The sequence below is a fragment of the Cotesia typhae genome, unplaced genomic scaffold, assembly GCF_013202065.1.
Source record: "Cotesia typhae breed Kobodo isofemale line unplaced genomic scaffold, CoteBio_Ctyphae contig_17, whole genome shotgun sequence".
NCBI classification, from domain to species: Eukaryota; Metazoa; Arthropoda; class Insecta; order Hymenoptera; family Braconidae; genus Cotesia; species Cotesia typhae.
The window spans coordinates 478935-502897 of NW_027423724.1; the positions used below are offsets into that span (position 1 = coordinate 478935).

At 36.2% G+C, this 23963-nt stretch overlaps 1 protein-coding gene across 1 annotated transcript in view; it reads left to right on the top strand.

Moving 5' to 3' along the window:
* The window catches only part of Ninac (STKc_myosinIII_N_like and MYSc_Myo21 domain-containing protein ninaC), a 1002000-nt gene that overhangs the window by 98939 nt on the left and 879098 nt on the right, over positions 1-23963 (top strand). The window contains 1 exon segment of the mRNA XM_074259010.1: positions 5511-5615. Coding sequence (XP_074115111.1) covers positions 5511-5615 — 105 coding nt within the window.

Here is a 23963-nt window from a genome sequence, read left to right on the forward strand (position 1 = left end):
AATCTGTCGTATCTCGAGCTTATACCAGATACCAAGAGACGAATCAATATCATCGTCGCCCCGGACAAGGTCGCCATCGAGTCACTAATGCCCGCGATGATCGAACAATTGTTAGAGAAGTTCGACGACAATCTTTCGTCAATGCGAATATTGTCGCTCGAAACTTCCCCAATCGCAGACAACAGCAACAACAACAGCAACAGCGACGACGGCATCAAGTGCGAAACATTTGCTCTCGAACAATCATCAACCGTCTTCGTGAAACTGGGTTACACGCACGACATCCTAATCGTGTACCCCTGTTGACAGCAAGACATCGTCGAGCTCGTTTAGCGTATGCTTACGATCATCGAAATTGGAACTTGAGGGAATGGACAAATGTTTTATTCACTGATGAGTCTCGTTTTAATCTGTATGGCAACGATCGACGTCCTCTCGTTTGGCGCCGTCATGGAGAACGTTTTCGCCAGAACTTTGTCGGTCCAGTCGTTGCCTACGGCGGTGGATCAGTTATGGTGTGGGGCGGCGTTTCACGAAATTGGAGAACACCTTTGGTAATTGTACGCGAAAATTTGACAGCTAGACGTTACATCGACCAAATTTTAAGGCCCATGGTTCTGCGCAGACGACAACATCTGAGGTCGTTCATATTGATGCAAGATAATGCACGTCCACACACAGCCAACATTACCCGGCGCTTCTTTGAGCGGCATGACATCACATTGTTGCGACACCCAGCAATGAGTCCAGATCTCAACCCCATAGAGCACGTTTGGGACATAATGGGCCGTCGGTTGCGCAGAGAGTATCCAAATTTGCAGAACTTAGCTGCTTTGGAGCGCGCGCTTCAGCACATTTGGAATACCATTCCGCAGCCTCAAATTACCGTCTGCATAAACATGGCTGAACGTTTGAGAGCCGTTATTGAAAACAGGGGTGGTAATACCCGGTATTGAACCAACAAAAACCTTCAGAGAATGAGTTTGGAGTCATTAAATACGGTGGACCTGACGAGCCACCGGGTCTCAATTCTCCTGAAATACCTCTCACACACACACACACACACACACACACACACACACACACACACACACACACACACACACACACACACACACACACACACACACACACACACACACACACACACACACACACACACACACACACACACACACACACACACACACACACACACACACACACACACACACACACACACACACACACACACACACACACACACACACACACACACACACACACACACACACACACACACACACACACACACACACACACACACACACACACACACACACACACACACACACACACACACACACACACACACACACACACACACACACACAGAGAGAGAGAGAGAGAGAGAGAGAGAGAGAGAGAGAGAGAGAGAGAGAGAGAGAGAGAGAAGCGTAAATCCGACCGCGCGACCTCCACGTGGTACGCTTTGGATAACGCTAATGCCGGCGGTAATTGTTTTCTTAAACTTTTCAAGAGAAAAAATTTCAAAAAAAATTTTTTTTTTTTTCAATTTAAGCACTTTCTGGAACAAAAATGTGGAAAAAGCTCGACAAAACAATTTTTTTTCTCATTTTTAGAAATTATGAGCTTTTCAGAGCAAAAAACGTGATCCTTTAATTTTTTCAAAAATTCGATCAAGTGAAACAAAAAAAAGTCTGGCTGGATTAATTTGATTCTTTGTAGGGTTTTTGTGGACATATTGAACTGTAAAAGGCACCCTTAACATTAGTGGTTTCCTCAATTTTTTCGATCCAGCGCTTGATTTTCCAAAAAACCACTAAAAGCCCTTTTTTTGTTGCATTTTCAAATTCATGTGACGGAAAGAAAAAATTTTTTTTCGAAAAAACAATGGACAGTCGTTAAGGGGAATTTATTCAAGTTCTTGAAACCCACCTTTAACTTTCTGTGCGATCATTGGTTGCTGAGATATCGATAATCAAAAACAAAAAGATCCTTTTCCATTTGAAGACCGATATCTCAGCGAGGAGTTGACGTATCAGGGTGTTTAAAAAAGAAATTAAAGCTAAATGAACAAAGTATCCGATCCTTATGGTGGTTAAGCTAAAAAACCTTTTTCCACGCCCGTAGACCAAAAAAAAAAACTAAAAAAATTTTGAGAATTTTTTTGTTGCTGGTTTTTCTACGATTACTCAGAAACCGCGGAGGCTACAAAATTTTGAAGTTCTAATCCAAAAACAAGACACTTGGAGCTACAATTTCCTTTTTTTTTATTTTCTGTACGACCATTTCTCTCATAGTTACGGCCTGTTGAAAACTACCGAAAAATTTGGAATTTTTTTTTGATCCCTTAATTTTTTCCAGTAGTGTATAATTAGATATAATCATACCTGACTGTTGTAACCCCATATATAAGTCTATATATCATCAGATCTGATTATATATGGGTCTATATATAATTAGATATGATCATATCTGGCTGTTATAACTCAATACGTAATCATATATAAGTCCACATGTGATCAGATCTGATAATATATAGGTCTATATTTAATTGGATCTGATCAGACTTGCGTAGTCAGATGCTATCAAAATTTTTTCTTTGAAAAAAAAAATTTTTTTTTGGTCTTTACAAAAAATGCAAAATGATGTTCACCATTTCGTTTAAATCATTCTGAAATAAAAAATTTGTTATATTTCCTATGGAATGTTTAGGTCTGCTCTGCTACTTACTGCTCTGCTACTTCTTAACAGTCAAATCATTATTTACTTCATTATTCAAATAAATCTAATGTAATAATGAGATTCGGTAAAATAAATAATTTAAGACTATCAAACTATATGATAAAATTAATTTTTATATTATATTTATGATAAACTGATTTGATACGTTATGAACTTCATAGAATCATTGTCATATAAGATAGTAGCACAGCAGACGGGAACTTGAAGGCGCACGGATATCACCAAAGTTAAGCAGCATTGAGCGTGGTTAATAATTGGATGGGTCACTGCTGGTGTTATAGCCGCAAAATTATATATAAAGTTTTTTTTTTTGTATTTCAATTGGTTCTGGAATCGGTCTGGAAAGCGCGCGGCTCGCGTTCGATTCTTAGTCAAGTTAAATATTGTTTTCACATTATGTCATCTGAGTTGTAAAAATTAGGTCTACGTGAGGTCCAAAATCTAGTCAGCGCTACATAAAAATCAACCACAACAAATATTGAGTCAAATTTTTCTTTTTTATTAATTCAATTCAAGTAAAATTCAAGGAAAGTATTGTAATTTTGCAAACTTTGCTAATTTTCAAAGTATTTGTAAAATTGTAACAAAATTTTACTGTTTCTATATACGACTCGACGGTGTGTCGTCGAGTAAAGTAGAAATTTTTTCCAGGTCGCTCAAAATTGAATAAACAGACAAATAGGAAGCTTAGGAGATGCTCTTAATCTCCTAAGCAACACCGCAGCAGCCACCCAGGCTGGATTAGTGCACGTTTGGACGCCAGTTATTTTTTTCTCAAACAGGGAAAAATAACAAACCCTGTATTTCCAGGGCCGATCTGCAGGTATACCAGGGAAATAAATAATGTAAAGGTGTTAGGAAGAAGGAGAAAGAATAATTTATATAATACGAAAAGTCAACAACAATATAAACAGATATTTATTCAAACAAATTACTTAAAATTAAGTCCAGAGCCGAATTCCTTATCTGGATGGACTGTATAATCAAAATAATAATGATAATGTCGCGTATAATCATTGATAATTTGTCTAGATTCTCGATAGACTGTTTGGTTATTTTACTACGACGTTAATTGATGAATAGAAATTTTATCAACGCAATAATTTTGAACTAAGATATACACGAACTCCTCAGTCGGGTTATCTCAAAAATACAATTATAAATCTTAAATCAATACTAGCTGATTCGAGGACCCAAACGCGTGGCTTTCGGGACAGGTATTTCACTACAAACCCCCTTACTAACGACGGTATCGACTCGACAATTAATAATAACTTTTAATACCAAAGTATTTGATCCAGGAGACAACGCGACGTGCGGATAATAATTTAGCTCAACTTGTGAGTACTCACCAAAAAGAAACGGGACTCAAACCAAGGCGCTAGATCCACACTCGTCACACTATGCGGGCTCCCGCATGTTTGCCAATTTTATATTTTCGAATAACAATGAGGCTTCGTGTCCGATCACGAGGGCCTCTCAAGCCGTTTTCTCAAAATTTACAAGTCCCTCTACTCGCGGCCGATATTACAGGGTACCACCCATGCGAGTAAGGGCTATGATCTATTACCAATAATCAATATTATGCTTTTGCATTTTCTTTACTACCTGTCCCGATACCCATCATTGGAACTTGGTGCTAAACACTGAAACAAGCTTATAATATGACTAAGTACATTATGGCAAAGATCTACGGCGATAAATACATAAATAATGAAATAATAAACTATAAATAGTTCAATACAATTTTCTGAAACAAAAGTCAAATTAATACTTAAGAACTAATAATAATAATACATAAATTCTCAAGTATAGACAATAGTAAATAAAATATAATTAATAAATTAATACAAAATAATAAAAGTTTTAGAGACACACAGAGTGTAGATCTGTTACCGATACTAGGCGCAGGGAGGGACGCACACAGGAATAAAAATCCTGTGACAAAATTACAAAACCGTTTTGTAGAGTTGGTAACCTCACAGAGGTATATATGTTTTGTAATATTACTATTCCCCATTGTAGTTTTTAATGAATGTTTTGCCTATTAGCTTCCAATACATTTTTTGTAAAATTACAATAGAAATTTTTAAGTGTAACTTTTACATTATTTATAATTCATTGAACATTATAAAAATTAAAGTCTAACATATACTCATTCAAATATATAGATTTCGACATGATCGTTTTAGCGTAATATTAAAATTTATAAAATATAAATGATGCCTCGAATTTATTATCACAAATATAAACAACCATAGACTAAAAATTAATAAAAATAAATATGGACATTATTGTTTTTTGATACATCAGTCTCATTTTTGTACAACTGAAAAGTACTGTCTTTAAAATTGGAAAACAGTGAAGTAGAATTACAATTCATGTAATATAATTAAAATTGCCTGGTAACATTACAATGCACTGTGTAATTTTACAATGAAAATTGTAAAATTACAATACATCTTAGTAGATTTCCTGACAGGTGTTGGAAAATTACATGAGTTGTATTTTATTTTGCATTGCTATACACTGATTTGTAATTTTACTTATTATTTGTTTTTTAATGTGATTGTAATTTTACAAAAATTTTTAACAGTCTAGTGACATTCTCATAGGAATGGTCATAATACTTTTCTAGGATCTAAAAATGTTGAAATCCGTTGTAAATGTGATTTTCTAAAACCAGGGTGAAACCAACATCTTCTCGATTTTTTTTTTAAACATTAAGACTTACCATTTTTCATCCTTTTTTTCTTTTTCAGCTATGCGATGGAGGCACAATTATGGATCTTGTCAGACAACTTGCGAACTCTGGAAAAAAACTTCAAGAAGAGCATATTCGCTATGTATTACGAGAAGTGATAAAAGTTTGTAATACCTCATTTTCAATTATCATAGAACAATGTTATTATGATTTTGATTTTTGATATTGTTTTTAGCGCAATTAGTTTTATTGAAAAAAAAAAGTGTGTATACTTATGTACACGCGTTTGAAGTTGTACTTCTTTGGCTTATGGAAAAAAAATAACTAAAATGCAGTAGTCATTAACGATAAATATTAAAATTAATCAAAAAGGTTTTATTTAAATAAAAAAGGTTTTATTAACGTGAAAATATGACAACACAGTAAAAATATACAATTATTAATCAATTTTATTCAAATAAAACTGTATAATCTCATTATCCATAATTATAACTGTGATATTCCAATTATTTAAATTTTTACATGTGGTAATAAGCTGAGTTCAAACGTCATTTGCAAACTTGATGTTTGTGGAGTATGAATAACTTCGTTTTTAGGGTGGAGTTGTTGTGCAAGCAATTTTTTCGTAGTCTATACTGTCGACACTTTTCAGAGTTTGTTTATTTTTTCACTACCCTCTTATTTGCAGATTTTTTTCGTTAATAACATTTTTTACAGTTTTTTCTATTTCTTCTAATTGTGTAGTATTATTCGTTTCAGAGAAACCTGCAAAAGATCATAGGTAGATAGATACGAATAAGTATAGAAAATTATTTATATTGTTCTATTTGAATTTGATTAAATTTTAAATTTATTTGTGAAAATTTATTTAAGTTTGTTATATCCGGCATACTGTATATAATACAGGCTCTCACATTCCCGCCGAAAAATGCAGCGCTTGCATATTTAGGGAACCACAGCCAGGGCTGCGCAAACACCATAATTAGACAGCTTATTTACAAGATAACAGTTCTGCTTTAAAGCCTGGGTGAGTCCTATAGTCCGACACATATAGGCAGACTTCGATTATTAAATTAATTAGTCATCTTTTCCCTAATTATTCATTTCGATTTCCTTAACGGTATTTCCGAGTTCTGTGATAGTGATTCTTTGAGTTACGATTCGTCTCTACGATAATCGAGATTCCCGCAGTTCCGGTGACCGAGTCCCCTCTCGAATTACATTTTTCTTTGTGAACTTTAAACGGCGAACTTTTATTAGCCGGAGTCGTTATTCTGGTCACGAACTCATAAACTTTCAATCTTTATTTTATATTGTTAATAGTTAATAAGTGAATAGTGTAAACTAAGACGTGTTTACCCATAGGGCCATCTAATCAGAATATACAAACTAAAAACCCGAACCGAAGTGTATCATCATTTCTAAGTTAAGAACTTTCAATCTTCGATCTCCAGTCAGCAGGAGGAAGAAAGCAGCCAAGCAGCGGAAGAAGATAAAGATAAACGTCTAATCCAAGGCTGAATCATTATTCGAGTCAGATTCGTAATAGCAAGTGGAGGTTATTATTATTATTTCCAAGGTCGAGTGTCTATTCCAAGGGGCCCTCTCCGGGGTTTTCATCTTCGCGAACCCATAAATTAAAATCTAACTATTCTTTCGTTAAGGAAATTCATCTGTTATTCGAACCTCCGATAGTCCAGCTACCGAATTCCAAGATTATATTATTCGGGCGTATCACGTTTATTTATCAGAATTTAATTTTAATTATTTCAACTACTACTTTAATAAATTGAAAATATATGTTTACATACATATATCTTGTTAAGCTGAGTGCTCGTTATTTCTAGAGTTATTTAATACAATTTGTTTGTTATAATAAGAATGTAAAAAATAGTTAAAATATCAATAAATCAAATTTTAACAAATAGTTAAGATCGAAGATAGTATAAACACTCAGCATTTAAGGCTAATATAAACAAGTATAGAAAATGAATTATTTTTTTTTATAAATACATAAAATTTGTTAATATACCAGTAATAAAACAAAACAAAACGAAACCGGTGATGTTAGCCGAGTGGTCTAAGGCGCAAGGCCTATAGAGCACTTGGGACTGGCTCACCGGCCAGGCGTGGGTTCGAATCCCAAGCTGGTCTTAGAAACCATCTTGGTTGATATTCGACCCTCGCCGCTTAGATTTAAGATTTTCACAACCCAAAAAGACCCCAACGTACCACTCCCAACAGTTAAAGTCGGCGATATGACCACAGCAATTAATACCGACTCTAAATAATAACCAATTTAAAAAAAAAAAAAAAAAAAAACATTTTTTAGATAATGTGAGGAAGTGAATTAATTTAACACAATATTTATGTTGAATAATTAAAACGAATCTTTATTTAACTTCTAAATAATCAATAAATGATAATATGTTATCTGGAATAATTAATAATATTGTAATAATACAAAGTAGAACGTAAAAGAAATAATTATTAATGTAGTAGCACGTGGTAGCACGTAATACCGCCAAGAGTACAATACATAAAGTGAAAGTATAAAGAATGCAGGGAAGAGGAGTCGTATGCGCCGTCAAGCGGCGCGTAGACCGAAGCCAACTCACAAGCGATAATAATAATAGTGTAGATATATAAAAATAATAAGCCTAAGCGGACTTGGGTAAATCTTGACTTCTTAACAGATAATAATGTAATAATTTTCAATTAACGATATAAATAAATTATACATAGCGACGATCAACCTCAAATCTCTAAATGCCCTCAAAACAGTTTATTTGAATCAGTTTTATCACTAATATGCATATATATATATATATATATATATATATATATATATATATATATATATATATAAATTGTTCAAAAACTTCGATAAATAAATTTGTCAAATTCCAGTGGATAATTTTAGAGATAATTAACATGATGTTTTAGCCTTGGAAAAATTTAGCCAAGTTAACTACTAAGTCTCAAATCCTTACCGGAATTCAAAATTGACATAAGCCGATTATTCAGGCAGTTTGAATTCGAGTAAAATTTAATTAATCTCAATTTTTGGTTGAATAAAAAGCTGCTGTAATATTAATAATTAAGCAACCAGAATTAAATGAAATTATGTATCGAAGTCAAAGTTAGGGACCGGGAAATTTGATTCCCAGGAAGTTATGTTATAAAGAGTATTACTGATTTTAAAATGATTGTAAATTAGAGTCAAGCTTGTATTTAGATAGAATTGCTTTATTAAAGTGTGTGTGTGTGTGTGTTTTTTTCCTCCTGTAGGGGGGGGGATCCTTTTTACTGATTCTAGGCATAGCTGTTGGCTTGGATATGTGGCGACTCGACGCAGCGTCATACTAAAACTCGACGCTGATGCCCCTACCCACTAAACCCTAAACCCCTTTCTCTTCTATCCTCTGATCCTCCATGGTACCGCCGTAAGGCATTTGTTCGCGGGGGGAGGAAATTAGCTGCCGCTCTTCCTTCTGGTGGCTAAGATGTTATTTCTTCCTTCTAGGTTCGGTCTTTTGTTCTTTTCCTCTCAATGGATCGCAACTCGGTAAGCACTTTTGTAGCAAAAATGCTTATGGCGTTCCAGGAAGCTTCTGACGATAACATTGCCTCTACTATTGACTCTGGTTGGGTTCTCTTCTTCAGAATGTTCTCTAACTCATTGCGCTGTTGGTTGAAACGTGGACACACAAAGAAGACATGCTCCGCATCTTCATTGACCCCTGGACAGGACGGGCACTCTGGGGTATCATCATGCTTAAAGCGGTGGAGATACTTCCGGTAACATCCGTGTCCTCATAACATCTGCGTTAAATAATAGTTGATCTCACCGTGACTCCGGTTGGACCACACATCAACCCGAGGTATGAGACGGTACATCCACCGACCCTTATCTGAAGCATTCCACTCTTGTTGCCATCTTGCGATGCTGTGATGCCGTTCTTCGCTTCTAAGTTCTTCAGGGCTCAGTGTGGTTGACCTTTTTCGTTTATATAGGTTCCGTCTTTCTTCAGCTAGGACTCTGAGAGGCAGAGTACCGGAAATAACACACACTGCTTCCACTGATAGTGTGCGAAAGGCGTTAGCTACTCGTAGGGCACTCAGTCGATATACTGGTCCAGCCTTTCTCCATGATTCTTGCGTCTTTAATGCATCGGCCCAAATGGATATTCCGTAAATGAGCACCGATGTGACTACTGATGACAGTAATAGCCTCCTGCTCTGCTTTGGGCCTCCGACGTTCGGCATCAGTCGCGCGAGACTAGCCCTCACTACCGACGCTTTGGCACTGACATGCTCCACTTGCTGCTTGAAGTTGAGTCGGGCATCAAGCATCACTCCCAAATATCGGATATAAGGTTGTGATGTGATTTCTTGTTCGCCGACTTTCAGCTTAATGGTCTCTACCACTTTTCTGCTGGTAATAAGCAGTGCCTCAGTCTTGTGTTGTGCCAGTTGCAGGTTCACTGCGTCCATCCACCGGTTAACGTGCTCAACAGTGAGTTCGAACATATGGTTTATCTCGTCAAGGTGTTTGGCAACAATCACTACGTCATCTGCATATGCTACAAGTTTGACGTTTCTTGGCAGAGTTAGTCTTAATAGACCGTCATACATAATATTCCACAGGAGCGGGCCTAGAACTGAACCTTGTGGTACACCTCCAGTAATATCATACTCCCTCTGACCGTTCTTCGTGTCATACTTCAAGACCCTATTTTCAAAGTAGCTTGTTACAATCTTAAGAAGGTATTCTGGTACATTCTTCTCTTGGAGGGCCTGCATGATGCACTCCCAATTGGCGGAGTTGAAAGCGTTTCTGATGTCTAGGGTCGCCACCAGGCAATACTCTTTCGTTCCACCCTTCTATCTGGTTCCTGCGATTGCTTCCTTGGCCGTATCAACAACCAGTTTGATTGCGTCCAGGGTTGATCGTCCTTTCCGGAATCCATACTGATTGTCTGCCAGGAGTGGGTCGACTACTGCTTCAATTCTCTAGTGAATTATGCGTTCAAATATCTTACCCGCTGTATCTAGCATGCAAAGTGGGCTGTAAGATGACGGTTCATCCGGTGGTTTCTTCCCTTTAGCAGTACCAATCGTTCCTGTTTCCACTTATGCGGGAAAGTCCCCTCCTTAAGGCATGCATTATAAACGTCTAGGAATAATGTTGGAGCTGCCTTTATGATGATTTTCAAGGCTATATTAGGGATTCCATCCAATCCCGGCGCTTTATTATTCCCTACACGGTTACAGGCCTCCAGCAGTTCTTCTTCAGTGACAGGTGGGGTGTCGTCCAGTTCGCCTGGCGCCAACTGGTAATCGAAGTTGCGTTGCTGTGGGAACAGTGCAGTGATGATTTTCTGGAGAAGTTGTGGACACGTAGGTGATGGCATTTGTTGTTTTTTTTAGGTGGGTCATAACCACCTTATATGGCCTACCCCACACGTCTTTATTCACCTCGTTGATGAGCTCTTTCCAGCAATGTCTCTTACTATCCTTGATGGCTTTATTCAATGATTGACGGGCTTTTTTGTATTCTGCGACCAGCTCCGCAGAGTTAGGTCGTCGATAGCCGTGCTGGGATATTCTTCTTTTCTTTAGACACTCTTTCCGAAGTACACTGATGTCGTTGTTCCACCAGTGTACTACCGGGCGTTGGCTTATGCTGTGTTTCCGGACCATATTGGCGTCACAGGCCTGGACAACTCTTTTCATCAGGTCCTTGGTCATTTCTTCTGCAGTTACAGTGGTAATCGGTTCACTATTAAGGGCTATTACCAATGTGCATGTTTCAAAAAACTTCACTTTCCATCCAATGGTATTGAGTGATTTGATTGGTCTTCTTGTATTCCGGTCATGTGATATTTCCCAGAGAATTCCCTTGTGGTTACTGGCTGTGTAGATATCCATCACCTTCCAGTCGTATTTCCCACTGATGAGGCTGCTGTTGGCGAAAGTGAGATCTACGATAGAGCTTGCTTCTCCTTTAGTATAGGTTGGCGTATCACCACTGTTAAGCTGGACTACATCTAGTGTAAAGAAAGCTTCTAGAAGTGCCTTTCCTCGCGCATTTGTCTGCTTGCTGCCCCAGTCTACTGCCCAGGAGTTGAAGTCTCCGGCAATCGCGACCGGATAATGCTGCTTGGCGTCCTCGGTCAGTTTGTCCAAGAATTCAGTGAATTCAACAATGGATAGGCTAGGTGGTGCATAACAGCTGTAGAAACGGATGCCGTTAACTGTTACTGCCACAAAGCCGGCATTACCATTGTTAACTACACTCTGGAAGGGATGCTTACTACAAGACCAGATGACAGCCTTGGCGGTGCTGTCAGATTCCCAAGGCTGGGTATTCAGGTGTCTGTATGGCTCTGCTATCATTACTAAGTCTAACTCTAGTTCTCTTGCGGATTGCATAAGCAGATCATGTGCAGCTTCGCAATGGTTTAGGTTTAGCTGCAATATCTTCATGTCTGTTTGTTTGTTATCTTCTGGAGTGCCTCTTTAAATACTAGGCACCTGGATACGCCGGCATGATGAGCCAAGTTCTCCGCACTTTGATCTGCGCATAATACACATTTCGCTGGGTTTTCGCATTCAGCAATCTTGTGTCCCACTTGTCCGCACCTAATACATAGCTTAGACCGATCCACATTGCTCTTGCACTGGGATCCAAGGTGTCCAAAGTGCCAGCACTTGAAACATTGGATTGGTCTCCTCGTAGCTCTGATTCGGCAGTTGGCCCAGCCGATCCGGACTTTACCGCTTCCTGTCAGTATCTTCCGCGCTGCAGCTGCTGGTAACTTCACAACAGCTGTCTGAGTACCTCTGCAGGCTTTATGAATCTTAATTGTACCTAGTGGTATCTCGCAGGTTTCTCCGATTTCCGTTTGCAAGGCAGCCTGAATGTCCTCCTTGGTTGTGGTACCGTCAAGATCTCGGATTTCGAGGTCTTTCTGTGGTCCTTTGCAGATTACCTTCGCGTTTTCTTGGAGGATGTCCGCGATGGTCTTCTGTAAGGCTTGGCCTCGGTCAGTGCTCTTCCTCGAAAGCGTAATCAGCAAGCTCCCGGTCCTAGTTCTTTAGATCTTATCCACTGTAGTACGGACCTGTTCATCAGGGACGTCCTGCTTGATTCGCTTCAGGATTTCAGCATACTTTGCCGTCTCTGCAGGGCGGATGATCAGTGCGTCCGGCCTGATCCGTTTGCGCGGTTCTTTCCGATTAGGCTCTGGCCTGGACTCCTTCGGCGGTTGCTTCTGGAGCTTTTCTTCTGCTTGCTCTCTCTTGGACTTCCTTGACTGGACTCTTTGCCATTCATTCACCTCTTTTTTTCCGCCGTTCTGTGTTACCGCGTTTTTCGTAGGACTTGGTTTAAGGTCCTTCTTCTTCTTAATACGGCTAGTCATTGAGTCTGGGGAATTTCGTTCCTTCTTTTTCCCGGGCCTGATATCAGTTCCAGTTTTCTAACCGTCTTCGACAACTGACTCGACATCACCCTCGCCACCTGTGTCCATCTCCTCGACAAATGTGTCGGCTTTTGCAGGTGAAACCGCTGTCAAACTCGTCTTCATCACGATATTACCGTGTTGTTGTTGAATCTCCTGCCATTCTTGGTCCAGTTTTTTGAACCTTCTCAGGGCACTGCAGATGTTCGTCGACTTCGACTTGATCTCCTTGTAGACATTTTGCTTGGTTTGGAGAAAGTCCTGCAGTCCACTGGCTAACTTCTCCAGATGTGCCAACGCATCTGTCCTCTTCATCTTTGCACTAAGTAGCAGTGCGTCTTGCTGGGCACGATGCCCGTTTTTACTTTTGTTTGTTTCCTGTGCATTACTCATACTTTTGAATTTACCAGCGCATCGTACGGAGTGGAGCGGGTTGCCATAACTAGGAACGGGTGTACCCTCGGAGATAGTACTCCTACCCCAGTTCCCTGAGGCCTAGCCGACACTTAGCCAGTCCCGGAATACACGGACGGCCTAGACTCGCTCGGAGCGGTGAAGATTCCGATCTCTAACACTCACTGCGTACTTCCTGATCAAGGCCCGAAGTGGCTGGCTCCTGATCCACTGCTGCAACTTACACCTCGGTAGAGCAAACTCACATCAGCCGTGGCCTGCATCGTCGGAAACTACGATACAGGTTCCGGTCACTCCCAGTGGGTCACAGCAGAGAACGATCGTCTTGTTAGGTCCGTTAGTGTGACCAACCCATTAAAGGGGAGTTTTGTCCACGGGAGCGTATTTTGTTTGGTTATTTTGCTTGGCTCCTACCCGCTGTGCCTCATCAACTAAGAGATTATTCAAGTGTCATCCAAATACAGCGAGCGTTCTCCCATCCGCTCGGGGAGACGCGCCCGGTAGCAGTATCTCTTCTGCCCCGGGTGTGTGTGTGTGTGTGTGTGTGTGTGTGTGTGTGTGTGTGTGTGTGTGTGTGGGAATAAATTTACATTATATACTCCTTGTTCGAGGGCTGTCGAGGAGGTTAGGATAAGCGGGTTGACGACTAGTGTCATGGTATCCTCCTCTGTTCTAGTCGACTTCAGGTTTCTTAGTCACGTAGTGAGGGTGCGGGCGACAGCGAAAGGGCTGAGGTCGGTTTGAACATTGGGCAGGAGTCCGGGCGACCACCCAGGGTCAAATCTATAGTCATAGAGCGTGAGAATCCTGTGGACAGCGCGATGTAATTATAAACTACGATATGGACGCTCCATATGAGGGTATTGTTAGGAATAGAAAATTTTTGATAGAAACTACAGTGTAGACGCTCCTTCAGAGAGTACTACTAGGAATAAGTAATCTTTGTATGGTATGTGAGTGTGTGTGAGAATTAAAATAAAATTGAATTGTTGTAAAATTAAGAGAATGAATTTATAATTCATATTAAATTTAATTGTTATTATTTGTGTCATCCCGATTATAATTTTTCTCGACCCTGTGATAACTCTCCGCTCAGACCGGTTCTGGAAACCGTGATAAAAGTTTCATTGGCGTTTAAGTTTCATTTAATTAATAAACTTAAATAAAGGGGTGACCAAGGGACGAAACAACCCGTTACAATATAAATGAACAATAGTGTAAATAAAAAAAAAAATGTAGTTCATTTTAAAAAAAGCGTCGGGTGCTTTTTAAGATATTATAAAAATGATAATCACTTGACTTATGTCTGTCAGTAGAATATTTATATCTATTGACCCATGCACCCCACGCTTTTTTTTAAAATAAAATACATTTTTTTTTATTTACACTATTATTAATTTATACGAGTAGCATTGATGATCCACGGTTAAAAATATTTTTTTATCTTTGATAATTGGGAGCAAATTTTTATCATCCCAATAATCAGCCAGAAAGTGTATCAGAGCCCCTTTAAAACGATAATTTTTAAGGCTTTGCAAAAAATTCTTAGGCCTAATTTGTTGAGGTCCTGAAATTTTGTATGGAATATCGAACTCTGCAACTTTGTCGTTCGCAATCTTTGATTGAAGGTGACAAATAGCGGTTAAATATTAAATGAATTTCTGTTGCATTTGTAGAACAAATTTTAATAAGTATTGATTCCACAACCTTCTCAAAGGTTTGTGGCATAGAGCTTCCAATTTGGTGTAAGTAATAGAAACCATCTATTATTTCTACGTTGATAAATAAGGGCTCTACCATTTCGGTATTAGATTTCAAAGTTTTCGCAAATGTTGCTTTTGAAGTTTTGAACATTTCACCAGCACATGAGAAAAGAGCAGGCGGCATGGGTACGAGTGAAAAAGTCAAGCAATGTTCGAGATTGATTTTCTTTTTCATGCTAACTGCCAAGAGTCGTCCAAAAATGTCTCGTTTTATTTTCAGTAATACCTTCTTATTTTTATCTTTAGTCATGAGGACTTTCGTGATGTTTTGAGAAGCGAAATTGATGATTTTGTTACGTTTGATAGGTTTCTCGAATCTTTCAGGAGCTGAAGAGCAATCTGAAATAAATTTTAATTTTTGTTGACTGCTAGCTTTTTTGACGTTTAGCAGAAAATCAGCAACTTCTTGAGATGCAGCTTTACCAGTCGAAATATTGAACAACTGTTTTTGATCAATGGTATCATCAAATGAATTCATCGTTTCTTTAATTCCTGTAATGATGTTATCCAGACATTTCTTGTCCTTTTGAATTTTGCTTTTTTGCAAAGTGTGACTTATCATCTTTCTTTGTCAATCCAATATCTTCTTTAACAGTTGACAAAATTTTTGTTCTCATACTGTGGCTGAGCACCCATCTTTGACGCGCGGAAATCCGGCAAGGTTATCCCTTAACTGATTACTAGCATCAGCATTGATGATTTGTTCCAATGTTAAGTCGACTGGTGAACGAGCAAACTTAGCATTCTCTTGATTCCAAATGCATCTTGACGAAATTCATCTACCAAAGGCAACTTGTCATTATACAATTCGATCAAATTGCTCACGTATAATAGGGCCCATCTTGGATAGTTAAGCTGGTTAAGCACGAAAAAGAAGTCAGCCATATTGTAAATCTAGTCTATGTACAGTTCAAAGTTACTGGTACGGATGCTCCTTGAAAATCGATTGAATAAATTTATTAACTCACAATATTGATAGTTAAATTGAGCAGTTTTTCCCTTTTCACCTATCAAAGTCTGGTGGCAGAATTCTTTATATCCATTCATAATACGATTTAGTAAATCCGGTAATTCCATTATCTCGTTGACGTCACACGCATCCTGATGTAATGTATTTTGTACTTGTGCTTGTAATAATTCATCCAACGCTTCAGAGGTTATATGAGTCGTGGTTAAATATTGCTCAAAATGTAATACTTGCAATGCAGCAGCAGTCAGAGGATGTAAACGCCTACAGCGATTAAAATGTTTGCTGCCTAAAAAACTGTTTACCGAACCAATGGCCAAAACTTCTGCTTGAACCAAAATTTTCACTAATCCACAGCAATCAATAAATTTCCCAACCGCTTTAAAAAATGCCATCTCCGTATGAAACGCTCCTAAGTTAACAAAAATGCTATTAAATTTGGGCTTTTCTTTCTTGTGGATTTGCATAGCCATTTTAGCTATGGCTAAATCATAAGTCACTATTATTTGTTCCTGTTGAAAATTTTCAGCAATTTCAGTTGCCATCTTGAGCGTTTCATTCACAACGGCATAAGACGTTGGGGAAGAATTTATCGGAGGCAAATACTCGACTTTTTGCATTTCACTTCGATCAGTAAATACCATACAATTAAAACCTAACCACATCGGGACAGAATCTATTTGGGATAACGACGTTAACCATATGAAATCTTTATCTTTTGCTATTTGTGTAGCACCTGGACAGACTTCCATTGCGTTAGGAAAAGAATCGACGGCAAGCAGTTCCACAGTTGTTTTTGGTTTTGAATAATATGGTTGAATCGGTCTAGGAATTTCATTGAAATGTCTTCTTTTACGTAATGGTTCTTGATCATTATCATTGACATTACCTTGTGATGCTGAAGAATTTGCAGCTTCGATATTATCAAAGTGATCAGCGCAAGGAAATTGATAGATAATTCCAACAGTGTCGCGCATAGTGTCTTTTCTGGATGTGGTGTCAACAAAGCGGTCAAGATTGTCAAATGCAACGTGAGTACAAAGTCCATTCATTGCAGTGATGCCTGTTGGTATTGCAATGTTGTTTTTGACAGATGTATAAGTCATTTCAGTTTCTAGTCCCTCTGCTATGTTGTATCCAATTGTATGGCCATATCTGTTTAGCATTGTTATGACTTGCCGAGGGTTGGTTACAGACTTGATAGCCAGCCCAAGAGTTAAATTTTTCGCCGGCTTACATCTTTCTTTGGTGACCGCATATATGATGTCAGTACAAAAGGATGTAACATTAGTGGTGGTTTAGCTAGAATGTTCCTCCTGAACGTAAGGCCCCAGAATAAGATTCTTCATAAAATCCAACAATTTCTGAGGGATTTCACATTCTCCTTTAATGATGTCCTAAGCAGTTAAACTTTTCGGGAGAGGATGAGAGTCAATATTTTTTATACAACTTCTCAAGTAATATGCCACATCTTCAAATTTGTGTTCATCTTTGGCTTCCAAGAATTTGGTGTTATTCGCCATAACTGAAACATCAATGTCACTTCTATATATAATTTTTTGATTTCGTGGTCCAGTGGATGCTTCAATAGTTATGCGGTTATCAAATATTTTCAGCAAGTTTTTTTGTAGCATTTCGGCAGTAATCTTTCATATCTTCAAAATCAATTACATGATCTCCAAGCTCTAATAGCAGAGCTTGGTATCTACGAAATGATTGAGCAAAATACATTACTTTGCTGTTTTCAATTATTTCTTTTATAAAAAAACATTTCAAAGATTCTAAAGCTGATTTATAAATGTGACGATACTTGAGCCAACTGGAATCAACATTTTCTTCGGTGGTCAGCTTCTATTTCGTTCGATAAGCGGCGTAACAAGACTGGTGATAAGCAACAGTTTGGCGTTCAAGCTTTGACAAAATTTCTAAATCTTCTAATCCTTCAGCCATCTTTTTTATTTGTTGAGTTGATTTGGCAGATTGTGATAACAAATTTTGTTTTTTCTTTCCGCATCGCTTTTGAACACAGTTGCAAAATATACATGTAGTTTGTGTAGATGTTGGTGCTAATGATGATGACGGCCCCCGAAACAATCAAGATTATTGTATAAATAGGAAGTTACGTATAAAAATGGCTCTGAGCACAGAAAATAAATTGATAAAAAATTGATTATATATTTTTATTTTTCGGAGTTGTTTAAGACTGTCTTTCTATTTTGACTGAAAAAAAAAAAATTAGGAAAACGGTTGACTCTGAAGGCCATCCCTGCAATTTCACGCTAACTCCATACCTAGATGCTTAGAATTGCACTTAGGCCGTTTTTGAGCTCTTCGAGCTCAAAAATAAAATTGATGTGTTGTTTTGAGCTCTCCAAGCTCAAAGAGATAGCGTTTCTACGCTTTTGAGCTCATCGAGCTCAAAAGTCTGTCACGGGATTTAATTTAAAAATCCCGCGTCATCTTCTCCCGGGCTGGTCGCTGGGGATAGCGCCGCCAGGGTCCGCCACTGACTGGGCTCCGGCTCAGCTGGTCCCAAAGTTACCCGAGCACAATGCTGGGAATTAAAACTTTGGGATCAAATTAAAAATAGATATAAGTCTCGTCGATCCGATATTTATTAGGATAAAGGTTTTATAATTAAGAGAGAAATATTGGAAAGGATGGTCAAACGTCAACGGTGGCTAGTTGGCAATTATTTAGTGTGCAGAAATTATTTTCGGAACTATTTGAGTACCGCGGAGCGCGCATGCGCGGAGCGTTGTCTGGGAATTTGGAATAATTTTCATGTAAATAATTTGCGCTGTGTAAAATTCTTAAATAATGCCGAGAGGTGTCAGTGAATTAATTTATGGAGGGATATTAATTTTAATTATCAAAGATTAATTAGCTCGATGGTAAATCCGCTGCCGGTGGGCCGGTCATCGGGAGATTCATTGCAACAAACCCATAAAAGTCACTGTTTTGACTTGCCTCGTGGCGCAGGAATACGAGGAAAAGTAGGGCCGCGGGGGGAGAGGTCATTCTGGCGGTAGCGCTCTGTAGCGAGCACGTGTTAAATTCTTTTTTGATTTTGATAATTGTTTTTTTATATATCACAAGCCATGATTACTATTCTAAATATTTTATTGAGTGCTAATAAGCTACAGTAACCAGCCATCCAACTGAATCCCCCCGTGTGAGCTGTAATTGGGTGAGTCCCGGCATATTTTAGTTGCATTGTGTTCTCTCGGTGGTCGTACCAACGGCAACGGTGAGAGGTTTGTTTGTGTGTGATACGACAAGTGGTCGATCACAACGTTCAATGTATCAATTGTTATTATTTTACATAGAGTATAATTAATTACGAGAATAAATCCAATATTTAAGTCTTAATAATAACGCTCACCGTTGACGTCGGTCCTCTATTATATATATATATATATATATATATATATATATATATATATATATATATATATATATATATATATATATATATATATACGTTATAATTTGAAATCATTTGTTGAATTTTTTGTTATGACCTTGAGCTAGCATATAGTGGTTATTGTCATTAGATCACATTAACCAAGTAAGAAACTAAATACCGCCTCAATTATATTTAATTATTAAGTAATTATTCTTGTCAAAAAATAAGTCCACGATTTGGATCTTTATTAATTTACTATTCAATTATTGGGTTCCTCAACATAAATCTGTTAAATTGTTATATCTTATAATTAGGTTAAGTCTTTAAATATTAAATATATTTGTTCAGTTCTATAACGACCACCGTGAGAATATTTATTTGTCTCTTGAATTTTGCACGTCATAAATTTTGCATAACTATCTATTCTCCTTTCTCTCTATCCTCTTTCCTTTTTATTTGTCTCAAAATCGACTCGTGAAAGGCCCTGATTGATCAAGAGTTTGTTATTCTTCCCTAGCAAAAGAGTAACTGGCGCCCAACGGGGTTTCTAACCCAGCCTCTGTGTCGACGGGTAAAATTTATTTATTGTCTTGGGCGACCTGGACAAGGGAATTCGAGAGTTGACCTCTCCACCATTGGCTTTCGGATCATTTTCTTGTTACAAGTCTGATATAAGTTTGATAAAACACTATTTTTTGAATTTTCAAACCGAAATAACTTTTGAATGAATAAACGGATTTTCAAGCGGTTAGTAACATTCGACGCAGTTTATTAAGTCTCATTAGGAATTTTTAAGTTTAAATCGATCAAACTAAAAATTTTGGAGTAATTTTAAATAAACACTTTTTTCGGTTTTCTTTCCTGCACGATATGTCTGAAATGAATCAATCGATTTTGACCGGATTAGCGGCGATCGACGTGGTTTTTCAAGGTAAAGAGCCGATTAGTTTTTGGAGTTAATCGATAAAGCCGTTTAAAAATATAAAAAAATTATTTTTAAGTAGTCCAATAATTACTTAATAAAATTGTCCTGAATCATAAAAGCCGTAACTTCAATAGTTTAAATGATATAATTATCTAAAAATTGAAGTAATGCATTTTTTTATGAACAAATGTTCATAAAACTTGAACCATAATATATATCGAGCATGTAAAAAATTTTTTATATAAATCAATAAATTGCCTAAAAGATCGTCTCAGATGTTAAAGACCGTATCATAAATAGTTTAGAAGTTATAACAATGTATAAGTTGATAAAATAGTTGACCGCTTCAACTTTGATGGGGTAAAGTATTTCAAAATTCAATAAAAAATAGAGAAAAATTTTTTTGACATCTTTTTTGCACAGGGCTGTATTTGTAATTTTTTAAAGCTATGGAAAAAAATATAATGAAAATGGAAATTTGTTTATAACAAATTGTTTATAAAATAAACAATGAAAATTCGAAAACATGATTTTTTAATAAATAATTGAAATGGTGGATAAATAAAAAAAACGATTATAAACAATTAAAAAAATTAAAAAAAAAAATGTTTCTTTTAAAAATCATTATTTTACTAAGACAATAAAATGACAAAAAATTTTTTTTTTAAAATATTCGATTTGTCTATTTGTTTATAAAGAATTTTTAAACAATTAATGTTAAAAAATTTTTATCCAAGCTACCAAACGCAATATATGAATACAAATACAAACAAAATTAAAGATTTGGGAAAAATAATTTTTTTAATAACATTAGCCGGATATTTCTATTTTTGATAACTTTGAAAAATCACTATAAAGGATTGAAAAAACTTTTATAAACTTTTACAACTCAATCTTGTTCATTATTTATATAACAAGAGCTCCTACAAGAAAAAAAATTCATAGACACAATTTGTAAACTTTTATACAAGATTTTATTAAAACTCAAGTTTGAGAAAAATTTGTTAATTAACAATTGAATAACTTAAACAAAAATTAAGCTAAAAAATTTTTTTCAAAAAAATTTGGGGTACTCAATGACGCGCGCCAAGGACGATAAAAAATTTTTTTTTTAAATTTTTAAATTTTCAACAAATTTTCTTTCAATTTTTTTAACATTATGACAGTTTCTTGGTATTTTTTTGTATTTCACTTTTTTTTGTAGAGAACGACAATTATTATATTGAGTCTTATTTTTTTTGTAAAGTGCAAACGTTATTGAGATGAGTTTTATGAACGTGGACTTGGCGCAATTTTTTACAGTGAAACTGTTTTTATTCGGATTTATTAATAACAACAATCATTTTAGTAATAATAATGATAATGATAAACATTATTATTGCTTTCATTTTTAACATCAATTTATTATTACCGATATTAATACTTTCAGTATTATAATTACTATTATTGTTATTTTTATTATGGTTACCAATATTATTTATTGTTATTATGATATTGTTGTTAGTAAATGACGCAATATATCAAACGCATAGTCATGTTTCGTATTATCAAGAGATTAAGATTATTTGAAACCCGCTCAATTGGATGACAGTGCCACCTACAGGCAATAACCATAAGATCACAGAATGTTCACACTTTTTAATGAGAATTCCCCAGACACTGAACATCTGGTTTATCCGAAGAAAGTATAACTCATACAATGTTTGTGTGTTTAAACTGGTTAACAAATAAAATTTAATTAAAAAAATATGTTTCAAACATAAACATGGAAGGTTGTATGATAATTTGTTCTATAAAATTTTTTGTTTCATAAGGTACTTTTACATTTTTAATTTCAAACGTAAACTTTTCCCGCGCAATATTAAAAATTCATAAATAAATGAATTTTTTCAGGCAAAGCTATAATCATATGAAAAGTCGTTCGTTCTTTGATTTTACAGCTCAAATTATGATAAAAAAAATTAAAGTTTTCTTTTCTCATATTAGCTAGTGGTATTAAAAAATTTAAATTGACTAATCCGCGAAAACGCCTCCGGTTTAAATCGATAACTTAAATTATCGATCGAAATTATACATTTCTTATATATACAAAGAGAATTTTGACATTTTCTTAATAAGAAAAAAATTTTAATTTAGATTTAATACTGCAATACACATTAATTCAATGAAAATAACAAACAATTATTTTAGTAATAATAATGATAATGATAAATATTATTATTGCTGTCATTTTTAACATCAATTTATTATTACCGATATTATTACTTGTAATAGGGTAAATTACCCTAAATCGATAAGTCGCCAGAGATCGATAATTAGTCGACTCAGCACTGGCGCGCCCCGATCTTCGGGGTCTTCCGTTTAGTAATTAAGAGGGGGGGGTGGATTGGGTAAGTGCTCGGGAGTCGGAGAGTGACAAAATCAGAAGAGGTTTGATAGTCAGCCGCACCGGTCACTACTCAATGAAGCAGCAGGTAATTATTTTTTCGCACGTGAATTTTCGGAACGCTGCGATGATTTTTTAAGATTGTCTTTCCAATCTTTTAGACAAGATTTCTAACGTTGGTTCTGTTACAGGAAAAACTGAACTTAGAGTGAGGACAATTCCCCGGAGTGAAAAAGTATTTAACAACCGGTACCTGGAGGACTCACCACGGTAGATAGACATCGTGGACGTAGTAAGACAATTACCCAGGTACATTATTTCATTCCGTGGGTGGAAAATAGACCGCGGTTTGTACTCGGTCTATCATTCCTCTTTTTTTTCTTTTTATTCAATAATTAAATCGTAGAACATTTGCTAGTTATTGGATTTAGTGATTTTCATGGGGGTTTATACCCGAGGATCACTCAATCGAGCTTGCGGGGAAATTTTAATAACTAGAAATAATCAATTAATAAATTAACATCCGAAAATTTCGTTAATTTTATTGTTGTAATTTTTATAACAATTAACTTAGTAAAATTGATTGATTTTTGTCATTGAAAAAAATCGACAAATTTATATTCGTGGAATTTTGGTCAAGCGTCAATTTTTGTGTCTCAGTAAATTCCAATAGCAAAATTTCAAGCAAAACAGCTAGCGAATGTTCTAGCAATTAAAATTTGAATATTTCGAATTGTGTCGAATTTTTTATAATAGAGATAAAACTAGTAGAAAATTATTAAGAATTTTATATTAAGAATTAATTGTTAAGAATTTTATATTAGGAATATTATTAATTGAAAATAATATAGATTGGAAAATTGTTAAGAATATTATATTAGGAATTATTTAATGAAAATATTTTACTGTAAAACTAATTATTTTGTATCACGTGGAAATTTAGTAATTTTTGGGGATTAAGTCCGTGAAGTAGTCAAATTGAAATTACTGAAACTTGATAATTATCGGCGTGGACATTAAGTCCTAGAAATTAGTTAATTGAGTCAAAAATTGTCACAGTAAAAATTTAGTCAGAATTAATTAATTAAACTTATGTTAATAATTTTGAATGTGATTGAGAATTTTATATTGTGATTTATTTAATTATCAAAAGTTAATCCAAGGTATTAAGACCTTTT